A 12,138-nucleotide genomic window follows, 5' to 3' on the forward strand; every position below is an offset into this window, starting at 1 on the left:
TACATTTTTCTTCTTGTCTTGTACAAGCATCCTCACATGTTTCCTCCCCATTGGTATTGGGAGTTCCAGGACACATTTGAAAGTATAGAGTCTTTGAAAAACATGGGTTAAAAGGACATTCTACTGAAATTGTTTTTAAGCAGATGTCAAGAAAATGCCAAAAGTGTCTTAAAAAAATGAAGTGGTGAGGATGTAAGCCTCTTCCATGATCACCACCATTGGTCTCAGTCTATTTTTGAATTTTAGGAACTGAAAATGTGTGAGAATTGAAAAATAGGAAGCAGAAGGGTTGATGTTACATACAGTCTTCTAGGCTGCATAACTATTTGGAACTCCGAAGAGTACCACTCTAGATGAAGATTGGATGCCCTTAGGTTCCTTCTGGCTCCAAGGTCCTCACCCTCCATTGCTCTTCCAATTCCAACTTCTTCCAACCCATCCCTACCCAGCCAGCTTGGGTTAGAGGTGGAGAAAAGATGGAGAGAAGGTGGTAGAGAAGGGAAGAATAGATGAAGCAAGTGTGTATGGGGGATGAGGGTGGGCATGGGTATGTTAAAGAGAGTTTCTAGACCAGCACTGTCCAATGGAACTTTCTGCAATGGTGGGAATGTTCTACATCCGCATTTCCCAAAAGGGAAGCAGCTGGCCTTGTGGCTATGGAGCCCTTGAAGACAACAATCTACCTATATCCACAGTGCACAGCTCTGTGCCTGGGTAAAAGTGTGACAGAAGAAGTACATTTTCAATTTTATTGAATGTACATGTAAAGAGCTACGTGTGCCTGATAACTAACATATTGGAAAGCTCAGTTCTAAAGAAGATTGCATGTACTCCAAACCAAGGGGAGGCTGCACAAAATCAATAGAGACAGAGAGCTGCTGCTTCTCAGCCTTTCAAATTGCAAACTGTAGGCCCTCATTCCATAACAAATCATGTGGCCCACTTTTCAGAGATAGAGATGACAAGTGAAGAAATAGAAATACTATGTCAAAGAAGTTGAATGGATAGGACTTATTGCAGATTAAAAACCAGTCATGTGCCCTCATTGTGCATGTTCAAGGCTTTCTCAAGGTCCACACATCATTCTCACCAAGTTCAGAATCCAGGGAATTGGGAGGGGCAGTAACTGTGCTCTTGCTGCCTCAGGGTTACATCGCATCCAGGATCCTCTCCCGAAGAGCCTGCTACGTCATGAAGATGAACCATGATGCCATCCCTGCTCTGGACCAACTCAAACGGTTCATCTATGAGAGGAAGGTAATTCTGGGGTGGCCTTAAATATTCCATGTTCTTGAGCCAGGAAAAACTGGTGACTATGGAGAAATGAAGAGGGTAAGGGATCATAATTTTATATCTTATTACTATCCACTTATTAGAGTATTTTCACATTTATTGTTTTTGCTGCAGGAATATATCTCTTGGCTTGATTTCTACCATAGAGCTCCCAATACAAGAACTTATAGTAAATCCCATTGTTTCTGTAGAAAGGACTGCACAGCTTCTCTTTTCAGAGCAGGGATCTAAGAAAGACTGAAGGGCAAAGAAAAGGAGTGAAGTTATAATATTCAATGACACAACATGCAAAGAAACAATATAGCATAGTGAGAATTATAAAAAACATCATGAAGCTAGGCATCTGGGGTTTAATTCTCCCTCCCATTTGTGCCACCTTGGGCATAGGCATCACCCTCTCTGGGTTTCATTGTCATCACCAGCAAAATAATATTGGTAGTAATGAGGATTCTCTGAAGACCACGTGGTCAGGAAGAGAAGATGTCTTGAGATTCCTGACCACCTTCTACTTAATAACCTGAAAGAAAAAAAAGTCACAATTGAGAATGAGGTACACCAGATTATGTCAACGTACTTTTATCCGGTCCCACTCTGTTATACTGATCTAGGCTCTGAAGACCATGTCCTCCACTGATTATACCTGGGTCAAGTACAACCCGCTGGAGTCTTGGTTCACAGACATGAAATGGTTCTTTTTGGGGTCACCCATCGAGCAACTCTGCAAACACCTCCCCTTGTACAAGGCAGAAGTGGTTGAAAAGCCTCGTGAGTACAAATAAATCATTACTTCACCCAATATTTTCTGAAACCTCTAATGTGCCAACACTTTGCTAGGTGTTGTGTGAAATACAAATATAAAACATGACTCAATCTGATTTGCTTTGGGAATTAAATACTGACCACATGTGGACATTGTGCTACATGTTAGGAGAGGTACAGAAATGGATAAAACTCTGCCCCCAAGGAACATATAATCTGGCGGAGAAGTTGACCAGTTAACACAGAGAATGGAATAAAAAAAGATTCCTGGGTGTCAAGGAAAGCCTGAGGCCTGTGCCCTGACCAGGAATTGAACTGGTGACCTCTTAGTTCACGGGTCGCTGGGCTTTACTGGTATTTGTATACATAGTCTCTAAATACGGAAGAGAGGCCAGAGCCAAAGAGGCTGGGCCACAGATGTTGCACACAACAACACAAATTCCCCAGAGTTGTGGGAGGTAGATAAAGATGAAAAGAATTAGCATTCAATACATTTCTACTGCCCAGAAAAAAAAATTTAGGTAAGACATTTTTCTTTTAGTAAGGTCATTAGCATTTGTAAGTAAAGACACATAGCAGGGCATTAATGCAGAGCATCAATTGAACGGAGCCGGACATTTCTTCTAGGAATTGTCCGTCTATTTAAGCTAGGATATTATTATCCTTTGCAGTACATGTATAGCTAAAATCTTGGGTAACATGAAATTACGTGTACAACCCCCAGTCAAGACATTTACAAAAGGCTCTGATTTGCTGCATTCTAATAATGTATTTCTCAATCTTCTTTCTTCAAAAATGTTCCCCCTTTTCAGATGATGCCGGTGCTCATGGCTGCGTAAAGGCTGGCCTCCTGGGCATCCTTGGGATTTCCATCTGTGGAGGCATCGATGTTTAAGCCTCGGCCCACTGGTTGCATCTTTTCAATGAAATACGCCCTTCGGTTTCACCTCAGAAGACAAATTAAATTCTTTCCAAAAACCCCAACTAATTTTGAGATTCAGTAGTAAAACATAAATACAACATGTACAGCTATCAGAGTGTTTGATTTTTTTGTAAATAGCAAAGGGGTGTCAACTGATGTTTATGTCAATATATAGAAGGAGAGAAATTGCCAGGATTTCAAGTCAAGTACACAAAGTGTGAAAATTTCCAAATAATATGGCTGGGTCACATACAGGCTCATTGTGGGTGCAAGTCTCCATCTTTGCATCTGTTCACTGACCAGCTGCCCCTTTGTCTGTCCAACACCCTAAGGCAGCCTTGGGGGAAGCATGGGCTCAGGTGACACTGACCTCCACCTAGTGAAGGGGCATGGATTTGGGGTACCCTTAGCAAAAATTTGACTATTCAGATGAAGGAAACTATCCCCTCTGACAAAGCCTTAAACTTTGAGGGCCATTCACATGTCTTTTAGCTCATCAACACAGTAGACTCACCCTTAATAAACACTATCATGATATATTTTGTCCCAGGAGAGAGGGAGGTTGGAACACCCATCACCCAGGGAACTTTTGCTGAAAATCCCAGCAGAAGTAAGAACCGATCTGGGAATGCCAAGCCCCTATATAGAAGGGAAGCAATTTCCAATATGACAAAGAAATTGCATAATGTGGGCAAATTTCCAGATCAGGTAGCTCAGTGGTTCTCAACCTTCTGGCCCTTTAAATACAGTTCCTCATGTTGTGACCCAACCATAAAATTATTTTCGTTGCTACTTCATAACTGTAATGTTGCTACTGTTATGAATCGTAATGTAAATATCTGATATGCAGGATGGTCTTAGGCAACCCCTGTGAAAGGGTCGTTCGACCGTCAAAGAGGTCACGACCCACATTATAGCTAGTTCTCATGTTGACTGATCATCAATCGCTCCTATTCCTAACACTGTACTTCTTTATTTAAAATATATTTTTATTGATTTCAGAGAGGAAGGGAGAGGGAGAGAGATATAGAAACATCATTGATGAGAGAGAATCATTAATTGGCTTCCTTTTGCACCCCCCACACTGGGGATCGAACCCACAACCTGGGCATGTGCCCTGACTGGGAATCAAACCGTGACCTCCTGGTTCATAGGTTGACGCTCAACCACTGAGCCACACTGGCAGGGCTTAACACTGTTCTTCTTAATAACCCTTACTGAATACATTTAAAGCACTTACAGTGGCTCAGCATTGGGTTAGGCATGCTAGAGGAAGGGGCCCAAGACAAAACTGCCATAGACAATACAGTTATTTTCTTGTTGGGGAAGTGAGAAATGTATCTAAAACATTTGTAACAATAGTAAAAGAGTATACATTAAAGTGCAACATGAATGATAGAGTGTACTAGCTGGAATCTTAATGTTTGCAAGTGATGGGACCCAAATCTAATTCACAGAGGCTAGATGGAGTGGAATTCACTGTCCCAACTCAGTATAGGAGGATAGGGATATTCCGGTCTTGGGTGGCTGGAGTTGGGTACTTTAAGGTGGCCAGACTCGTTCCCTCCCCTCCCCATCTCAACATTCTTTTCCCTCCACATTAGCCTCAGAATCTTACATTCGCTTTCTCCAGGAGAGCAGATGCCAACAAGGTCCCCATCTTCCCAGCATCATTGTCAGAAAGAAAGAGACTCCTCTTGTTTGAATTTCAAATTTAAAATCGTCTGGAAGGGACCATAACAGAATAACTTGGGGGTAAATACTTATTCCTGTGGCCAGGATTGGTAGGGGTGGGGGGTGGGGAAAAAAGGGTGTTTTAATTGGTAACTTCCTTTGGAATCCAATACTCAGAGATGTATTATTCTCATTAGTGTTTATAATGATACTAAAGGCCTGGTGCACAGATTCATGCACTGGGGGGTCCCTTGGCCTAGCCTGTGCCCTCTTGCAATCCAGGGCCCCTTGGGGGATGTCGTACTGCCGATTTCAGCCCAGTCCCTGCAGACCAGGCTGAGGGACCCCACCGTACACAAATCTGTGCACCGGGCCTCTAGTGTGCATATAAGATCTTTGGTTAATCTCTTCCCGCCCTCCCCCTTTTCCCTTTCCCTCTGAGATTCATCAGTCTGTTCCATGTTTCCATGCCTATGCATTGAGCGTCTGACCCCTGTTGGTCAGTGCACGTCATAGCTACTGGTCGAACGGTTGCTTAGGCTTTTATATATATAGATTCCCATTCTTAAAACAAACTTGTGAGTTCTACTCTTTCATGACTGCTTTCTTTAAGTCAGTTAACCCTGCTCAGTCTTGGCCTGTCACATCTGATACCTCCACTCTGAATGTGTTTATGCACATATCTCCACCTTCCTCATCCTCAACAAGCTGCATGCGACCAAATCCATAGGTCCCAAGCATCTGGTCTGTCCAACCACACCCTAATTAAGCCCAGAGGTTTATCTTGGACCTTTCTCTGCAATTGCCTTTCCATTCATGGCTGTAAGCAGCCACACCACATCATACTTTACAGTGCTGGTGCTCAGCTCTGTCTCCTGCAAATTGGTGCTGAGATCACCCAGAGTTCTCCCACTCGCTGCACTCCTCCCCACTCCCTGGCCAATCCCATCCCAGTCCCACCCTATTTAAAGTGCTCCAAACTCCAACACAACCTCTGTGGCCATCTGCATCTGTATCTTCAATAGTCCTTCCTCTGTTTATTCTTGTGTCTAAGGTAAGGGGAGCCAGGGATGGTCTGTGTGGTGGGAGTGGAGCTGTCTCTGTCCCTCCCAGCCCCAGTAATAGACAGTTAAAGAACCAGTGCTAAAAAACCAGGCCCCTTATTCATTTGTAGCGGAGAGAAATGGCTAGGACTTACCATGACGGTATCTAAACCACTAGGAAGGTTCAGACCAGTTCCAAGGGGGAGGCCTTGGAGGTCTAATTTCACTTGGATCTCTCTTAGGGGTTTGCATGGTGCAGGCTGGGTTACCATGGTGAACAGGCTTTCATAGAAACTTAGCACCAATTTGCAACAATCAGACATATGGCCTCAGACATGACAGATCATCTATGCTGTGGCTAGTATCTTTTTGTTATTTATTTATCAAGATATTATTTCCTAGTAAGGGACACCCTAAGAGAGGCCTTTAGAGTTGAGACATTCTAGAAGAGGTCCCTCCTCCTTCACACCATACAGGCATGCAGTTTTGTGGAATGCATGTGGAGGAGGATGCCAGTAACTCGAGAGAGGACAGTGCAGGCAGGGAGGGCTAGACCATCATCTGCTAGACCAGTGAGGCAAGAAACTTTATTGTTCTGGCCCAGAAGGAGAAACTGCACCCAAAGTTATAGGTTACAAAGCTGGATTTTGGGTCAAAAGGTAGAAGGTAGAAACAAGGAGCTTTTTATTGGCAGATGGGAGTGCTGGGCCCCTACATGCTGGTTTCAGGCCAGTAGCCCCGTCTAGGTGGGTCCATTCTCCACATGACGGACCTGGAGGTTCAGAGCCCAGGGATCTCCCCACAGATGGAGATCCCCATAAAGTACAGAAGTTGGATTTCAAAACATGAATCGGGGTCCACTGATAGCCCGGTACCTTTAAGAAGAAAGAGGAGCATTTTACAAAATACTCAATCACTTTCAGACCCCAAAGTAGAGTGGATATCTTACATCCTGCACCTAAATCGATGTGATGCTCAGGAAAGCTCTACTAGCAAGAGACTAAAATAGGACTAAAATGGGAGCTCTCCCCTGTGCTGCAAAATGGGCCCCGCATCCCCCCTTTCTATTTCTACTGACCTGTAATCATACTCCCAATCCCCAGCCCCTCAAGTCATCCCTGTTTTCCTGCTGGATCTTCTTGTTATGAAAAAGCCTTGTTCACTGGGTTAATTTATACTAAGATGTAAGTGACTGGCACTAGCCTAATGGGAAAAGATTACTGACTGTATCTGGAGTAGCAGGTAGTTTTGAGATATTATCTGGTAGCTTTTCAAGCCAACCACCACTGATCCCCACCACATCCCCAGCAGGGGAGCCAGCCTCTGAGGTGCTCCTTCCCCAGTACAGTCTACAACTTCTAGGGTCCTGCATTCCAACCTCCGGGAAGCCCGAGAAAGAAGACTGAGAACCCCAAAGCGATGGACCTGTAATGGTGTGACACCAGCCACTGGGTGACTTGGGCAGGAGTTGATGAAGCTTTGGGTTGAGTGAGGGTATCTACCAACTGTCAAATGATGAAATGGCAGCCCTCAACCATCTGGGAAAGCTAAGTTCACTCTGCTTCCTGTTTTCAGTGAGCCCTGATGACAGCAGATCATCTCTGCCACCAGGGAAAATAATACCCCAGGCCACATTACTTTTCTACCCAGTAGCAAAGAAATAGAATAGACCCAAAAAATGTCATTAGAATTGCCCAATGACCTAAAAATTGTATTGCACCTTTTGTCTCACCAAAGGTCTTTGGTTTCTAGTTAAATTCCTAACGCACCTTCTTTTTGCTGCTGGGCAAAGTAGGTAGGGACCTCTCGGCACATGTCCTGGATAGCCATTCCGTACTGTGCCAAGTTCTTGACCCGGGTGGGTAAAACAGTGTAGGTCAGGCCACGCGTGGATGGATAATGCTCTAAACCCTGGAAGAGGTGGTATTTGAAAGTGGTGAGACAGTAAATGGAGATGGTACAGCAAGGAAGAAGAGACAAGGAACATATTTCAGCACACTTGGCTGATTCATTTTACAGAAATAGCTGTAAACCCAAACTTGTCCTTGTGCTTTGTCTTTAGCTGCAATATCTTCTCTGGCCACAAGGTGATGATATTACTCCAGAAAAATCTGTGAGTGAGCCTGTGCATCTTTCTTACTGGGTTTGTATTTCTTTACCCTTCCTAATTCCACAACTTTCCAGCCTCCATAGCTTTTCTCAGCAGCGATGATAATATAGAATAGTTTTAAAATTATGTGTCATTTGTATATTAAGTTTTTACTAGCTATAAACCAGAGGAGTGGACAACTTTCTACCTCTTTTTCTATGTGACCCAAAGTGCATTTTCCCCCAAGTTCAGTGACTCTCCTGCCATGGTCATGGATGTTGCTCAAATGATCCGGGCAGGTTACTAAAGCAAATGGCAGCATGTTTGGCTATCGTTGTCATTTAAGAGGCTGAGAGAAAGATAGTTTCAGCAGACCTGGCTTATTTTCATCTAAAGATGGTATGTATGTATGTGATGGGCGGGGGTTGGTGCAGGGAAGGAGAGAAGGTGCAGGGATGTGAGCACTCTATTAATTTACTCTAATACTTATAGTCTACAATTTATATTCACTAACATGTAGCTCACATCCCTTTAAAAATACATCAAAATTATGTCATTGTATGGCATTTTTATTGCTCAGGTTATGATTTGACTTAAGTGGGCCATGAACTGGACTTGGGGTCCTTTGTATGATGGTAGGATTTCATGGACATTAAGCATAAGCATGCACCAAGTTTTCTCTGTGTGCATATCATTGTCCCAGGAGGTCAGGATGCAGAATTGGAATACACCATCCTAGGAGGGGACCACAAGGAGCTGTCTCACTTACCTGGTGGTCCAGGGCCTTGATAATGTCATCCAAAGTTGGGAAGACAGCTTGGTCCATCTTGGCCAAGACGCAAGCCATCTTGCTATATATCTTAGCCACCAAGAGATCCTTAAAGCAACACAGCAGAACCATGTCATTCATCAGTCACAGTATTAGTGGGATCCTACTCCCCATCAAAGCTGGCAAATAGCTGTTCTTTAGACTGTGATGTAGAGCACCCCAGAGAGAGCACCCCTGGGCGCCAGAGTGAAGAGCCAGCAGCAGGACTGGCAATGCGCCCAGAGCCCTGCTGCTCCTGAGGGTCATGTGGCACTGTCCCTGCTGCAGGCACGGGAAGGAATCTTCCAGGACGCGCTACACACTACTGATAGACTGGTGGGGGAGAGGCCCGGTAACAAAGCTGACTTTAAGGTCCTGATCTGGCATTCGGTCCTCAGCTGCCTCCATGACCCTCAGCCTCCCCATCAGTAAAGAAGAAATGATAGGCCTTCCACCACAGGGTTGTCATGATGATGAGAGGATGAGACGAGATACTACGTGAAAGCATCCTGTGCATTACAGAATGTTCCTGAATGTACGGGCTGATTAGGATCTTTGGGTTATACCTTCTAGACTCAGATTCTAGGCCTGTGTCTGCCACCAACTGCCCCTCCATGTGGCCCTGAGCCTGTCATTTGGCTTCTCTCAGCTTTGGATCAGAGAAGTGGGTCTCTGGCTGTGTCTGACTTAGCCTAAGAATACTTCACCTGTGTCTCCCTCCCCTAGCCAGAGCAGTTCTCACTTCTTCTGTTCTATATAATGGAATTCTACGGAATGTATTGTTTGGAAAAAAAAGTTTCTAGGGGTTAACACAGAGTTGGAAATCACTAACCTGCATTCCCTCTAGGAGGGTTCAGGAGATATCTCCTTGAGGAAGTCAGGGACGGGTTGGGTGAAGAGTGAGGGAGAATGTATTCAGGAAAGAGAGCATGGTAGTAGATACAAGTGGGAGCAGAGAGAAAGCCTGCATTTGAGGTGTCTGTCCTGAGCTGTCCAATGTGAAGACAGGCGGAGGGACTTCTAACCAGCAGTGGCTGGTTGTCGGAGGGTTTTCTGGGCCGGAGAGAGGACTGTGGGTTCTTACTTTCCAGAGTCCTTTCAGGGATGGAAGGCAGCTATTGATGCCGATGAGAAGACCCGGCACAGAAAGGCTGAGTGATGTCCCTGTGGTTGTAGAGCTTTTCTATCAGAGAGCCAGGCCAAGGTCATAGGCAGTCGCTCCCTAATCCTGCATCTTTCTGCCACGTCTTACTATCTAAGGACACAGGCAGGCAGGTTAAGGCAATATTTCTAAAAGAAAGTAAATCATCCTTCTTTGTAATAAACTGATTAAAATATGAGATCAAGACAAAACAACTTTTATAGTACATACCACTTCTAAGAAATAGGCACCCTTTAAATGGCTCTCTATTTTCAGAGACTTCCATGAGTCCTGTGAAGTTAGCAGCTCATAGGAAGTAAATAGGTGTGGGATCCCTACAGACTACAGAAGTTCCTCCTACAGTTGCTAGATCAGAAAAAAGTCACACAACGGCAGGAAGGCTAGTCCTTGACCTAGAGACAGGTAGTACCATTGAGAGCCTAAACCTAGAGAAAGCAAATGTAGACAGTGTCCTCTTCTCTCTGGCAAAGTGTAAAGCTAAAGTTTGGATTGTGACAAATGTGTTCCACATCTTACATTGTTGTAGTCCATGTGTCCATCCCATTCACTCAAAACATTGTTGTCTCGGATGCTGACCATACCTCGGAAGGCACTGACATGGATGCTCTGGGTCCCCACAGACCCACTCAGAGGATGGCTGTCACTGATGGTCTAGAGAAAAACAAGCAACAAGGAGAAGAGTTGAAAGTCCAGGGTTTCCGCTTTGCCCATATCTTGCAGGTTTACAGGGACACCCATAAGACAGTTGAGGAAAGTCACCCTGGATTATCACTTATGAAAAACTTCTGCTTAAGGATGACTACACAGGTTGGTCCCTTTACTCTCACTCACCGTCAGGGCCAAGGTTGGAGTTAGGAGGAAAGTCACTAGGATGGAAGACACAATCTGAAATAGAAACAAATATTAATGCAACCTGGTTACCTTTGTCTCAGGTGAGTAGAGCCTGGAACTCAAAGGGCCCCCAAAGTTGGAGCCTTCTTAAAATTATTTTCACAGATTTGTGTACCCCTGGGGCCCTAATGTGCACCAGAGGACTGTTTGGTGTGGTTGATACAGGGTGTATCTACTCAGAAGGGAAAACTTTTTTGTTCGCTCAAGAACCTCTTTTGTTTTGCTCAATATCTACTGTCAAATGACTGGGCTGAATTATTAGGCATCTTACCAACCACTTTACCTGCACATAGGACAGGACCACATTAACCCAAATCATAAAATAAGTGATAATTCAGGTTCTCAGTCTTCCCTTTCTATACATTCCTCTCTTTTCCCAACCACTGGGGACTCCTGCCTGCCCCCTTTCCCCCCTCAACACCCCCTGCCCCCCCTGCAAGGCACTGCTGTTCTCTTTCCTTTCCTTTCTCTCCCACCTTGCCTGAGAAGAAAGGACCAGGCACCACTTATTTACACCTCACTTGGAAATAGACTTTACTCAAGTGTTACTAGTTCTTGAGATCTTTTCAGTGACTCATTTTCTCTTGGCATGGCTTGCCTTACCTGTTGAGGGAATTCCAGGCATCAGAGAGTAGATGCAAGAGAATTAGTAGGGCAGGAACAAGCCAGGATAAGAGTATGTGACAGTGAACCTTTCTCTACTGAAGGGTCACTCAGCTTAAGTGCACTTAAACATAAACAAAAATCGACAACTTCCTTCCCCATCTTCACAATACCCTATGCAATATGCCACATGCCATGGCACCATAAAAGTGAAGTTCATCTTCAAAGGAAAATAAAACAGCACCTCTATGAACACAAATCATAATGCAATGGGATCAATCAAGGAGCTACTTGTGATGCAGATAGCAGTAATATCTTATTAAACTATTCTGAGAGTTGGGGCCATATATCAAATACATGTGAAACTCTCCTCCACTGGCAATTTTTACATACAATAAATCTAGGAAGAGAGAACCCTAAAATATGAATATCTACTCAACCCCCAAAGATTCTTGGCTTTTAAGAAATTAGTTATCGGTCCTCTTGGGAAATACCCATCATTCAGATGGGTATTCCAAAACAGAGAGGTTTGCCAACAGAGAGGTTATGTATCAAATTAATGATTAGAAATTCTATTAGGTTTAATTTGAAGAGTCCACAGGAAGGAAAAAAGAACTGCTCCCTGGCAATTTTGATTCTGAAAACATAATCATCTGCATTTGAAATCAGAAAATATACTTACAAGGTGTTTCATATTGCCTCTCTTGCAGACCCCATGCAACTGTATGCATAATAGAATTTTCTATGTCCCATTTATTTTCTAAGTCTGGTTTATATAGTTCTGGACTTTTCAATTATTGCCATAATAAAGGACTCTGGGTAGTTAACCATAATCCGGATGCCATTCAGAGGGGAAACAAGGCAAATTTATGTAATCACAGTTATCACTTTTCT

General features: G+C 44.0%; 2 protein-coding genes across 2 annotated transcripts in view; one reads left to right on the forward strand and one right to left on the reverse strand.

Annotated features, from left to right (window-relative positions):
• Nucleotides 1-2,950, forward strand: part of GKN2 (gastrokine 2) — a 9,595-nt gene extending 6,645 nt beyond the window's left edge. The window contains exons 2-4 of the mRNA XM_006775351.2: nucleotides 1,147-1,257; nucleotides 1,902-2,058; nucleotides 2,865-2,950. Of these exons, the coding sequence (XP_006775414.1) occupies nucleotides 1,147-1,257; nucleotides 1,902-2,058; nucleotides 2,865-2,947 (351 nt within the window). The 3' untranslated portion in view covers nucleotides 2,948-2,950. The remainder of the gene's footprint in view (nucleotides 1-1,146; nucleotides 1,258-1,901; nucleotides 2,059-2,864) is intronic.
• Nucleotides 2,951-6,471: 3,521 nt separating this feature from the next.
• LOC102758148 (gastrokine-3-like) lies at nucleotides 6,472-11,938 on the reverse strand. Its single transcript, XM_006775352.1, has 6 exons — nucleotides 11,927-11,938; nucleotides 10,582-10,635; nucleotides 10,267-10,401; nucleotides 8,550-8,657; nucleotides 7,461-7,602; nucleotides 6,472-6,566 (listed from the first exon to the last, which is right to left on the reverse strand). The coding sequence occupies exons 1-6, from the start codon at nucleotides 11,936-11,938 to the stop codon at nucleotides 6,472-6,474; spliced, it is 546 nt and encodes a 181-aa protein (XP_006775415.1).
• Nucleotides 11,939-12,138: the final 200 nt, after the last annotated feature.

The sequence above is a fragment of the Myotis davidii genome, unplaced genomic scaffold (assembly GCF_000327345.1).
Source record: "Myotis davidii unplaced genomic scaffold, ASM32734v1 scaffold247, whole genome shotgun sequence".
Taxonomy (NCBI): domain Eukaryota; kingdom Metazoa; phylum Chordata; class Mammalia; order Chiroptera; family Vespertilionidae; genus Myotis; species Myotis davidii.

Excerpts from the sequence above, each read along its gene's own strand:
- LOC102758148 (XM_006775352.1), bottom strand. Across the intron at positions 10,402-10,581 it reads CTCCAACCTTGGCCCTGACG|ACCATCAGTGACAGCCATCC; the intron begins GTGAGTGAGAGT and ends GTTTTTCTCTAG. Across the intron at positions 7,603-8,549 it reads TCAAGGCCCTGGACCACCAG|GGTTTAGAGCATTATCCATC; the intron begins GTAAGTGAGACA and ends CACCTCTTCCAG.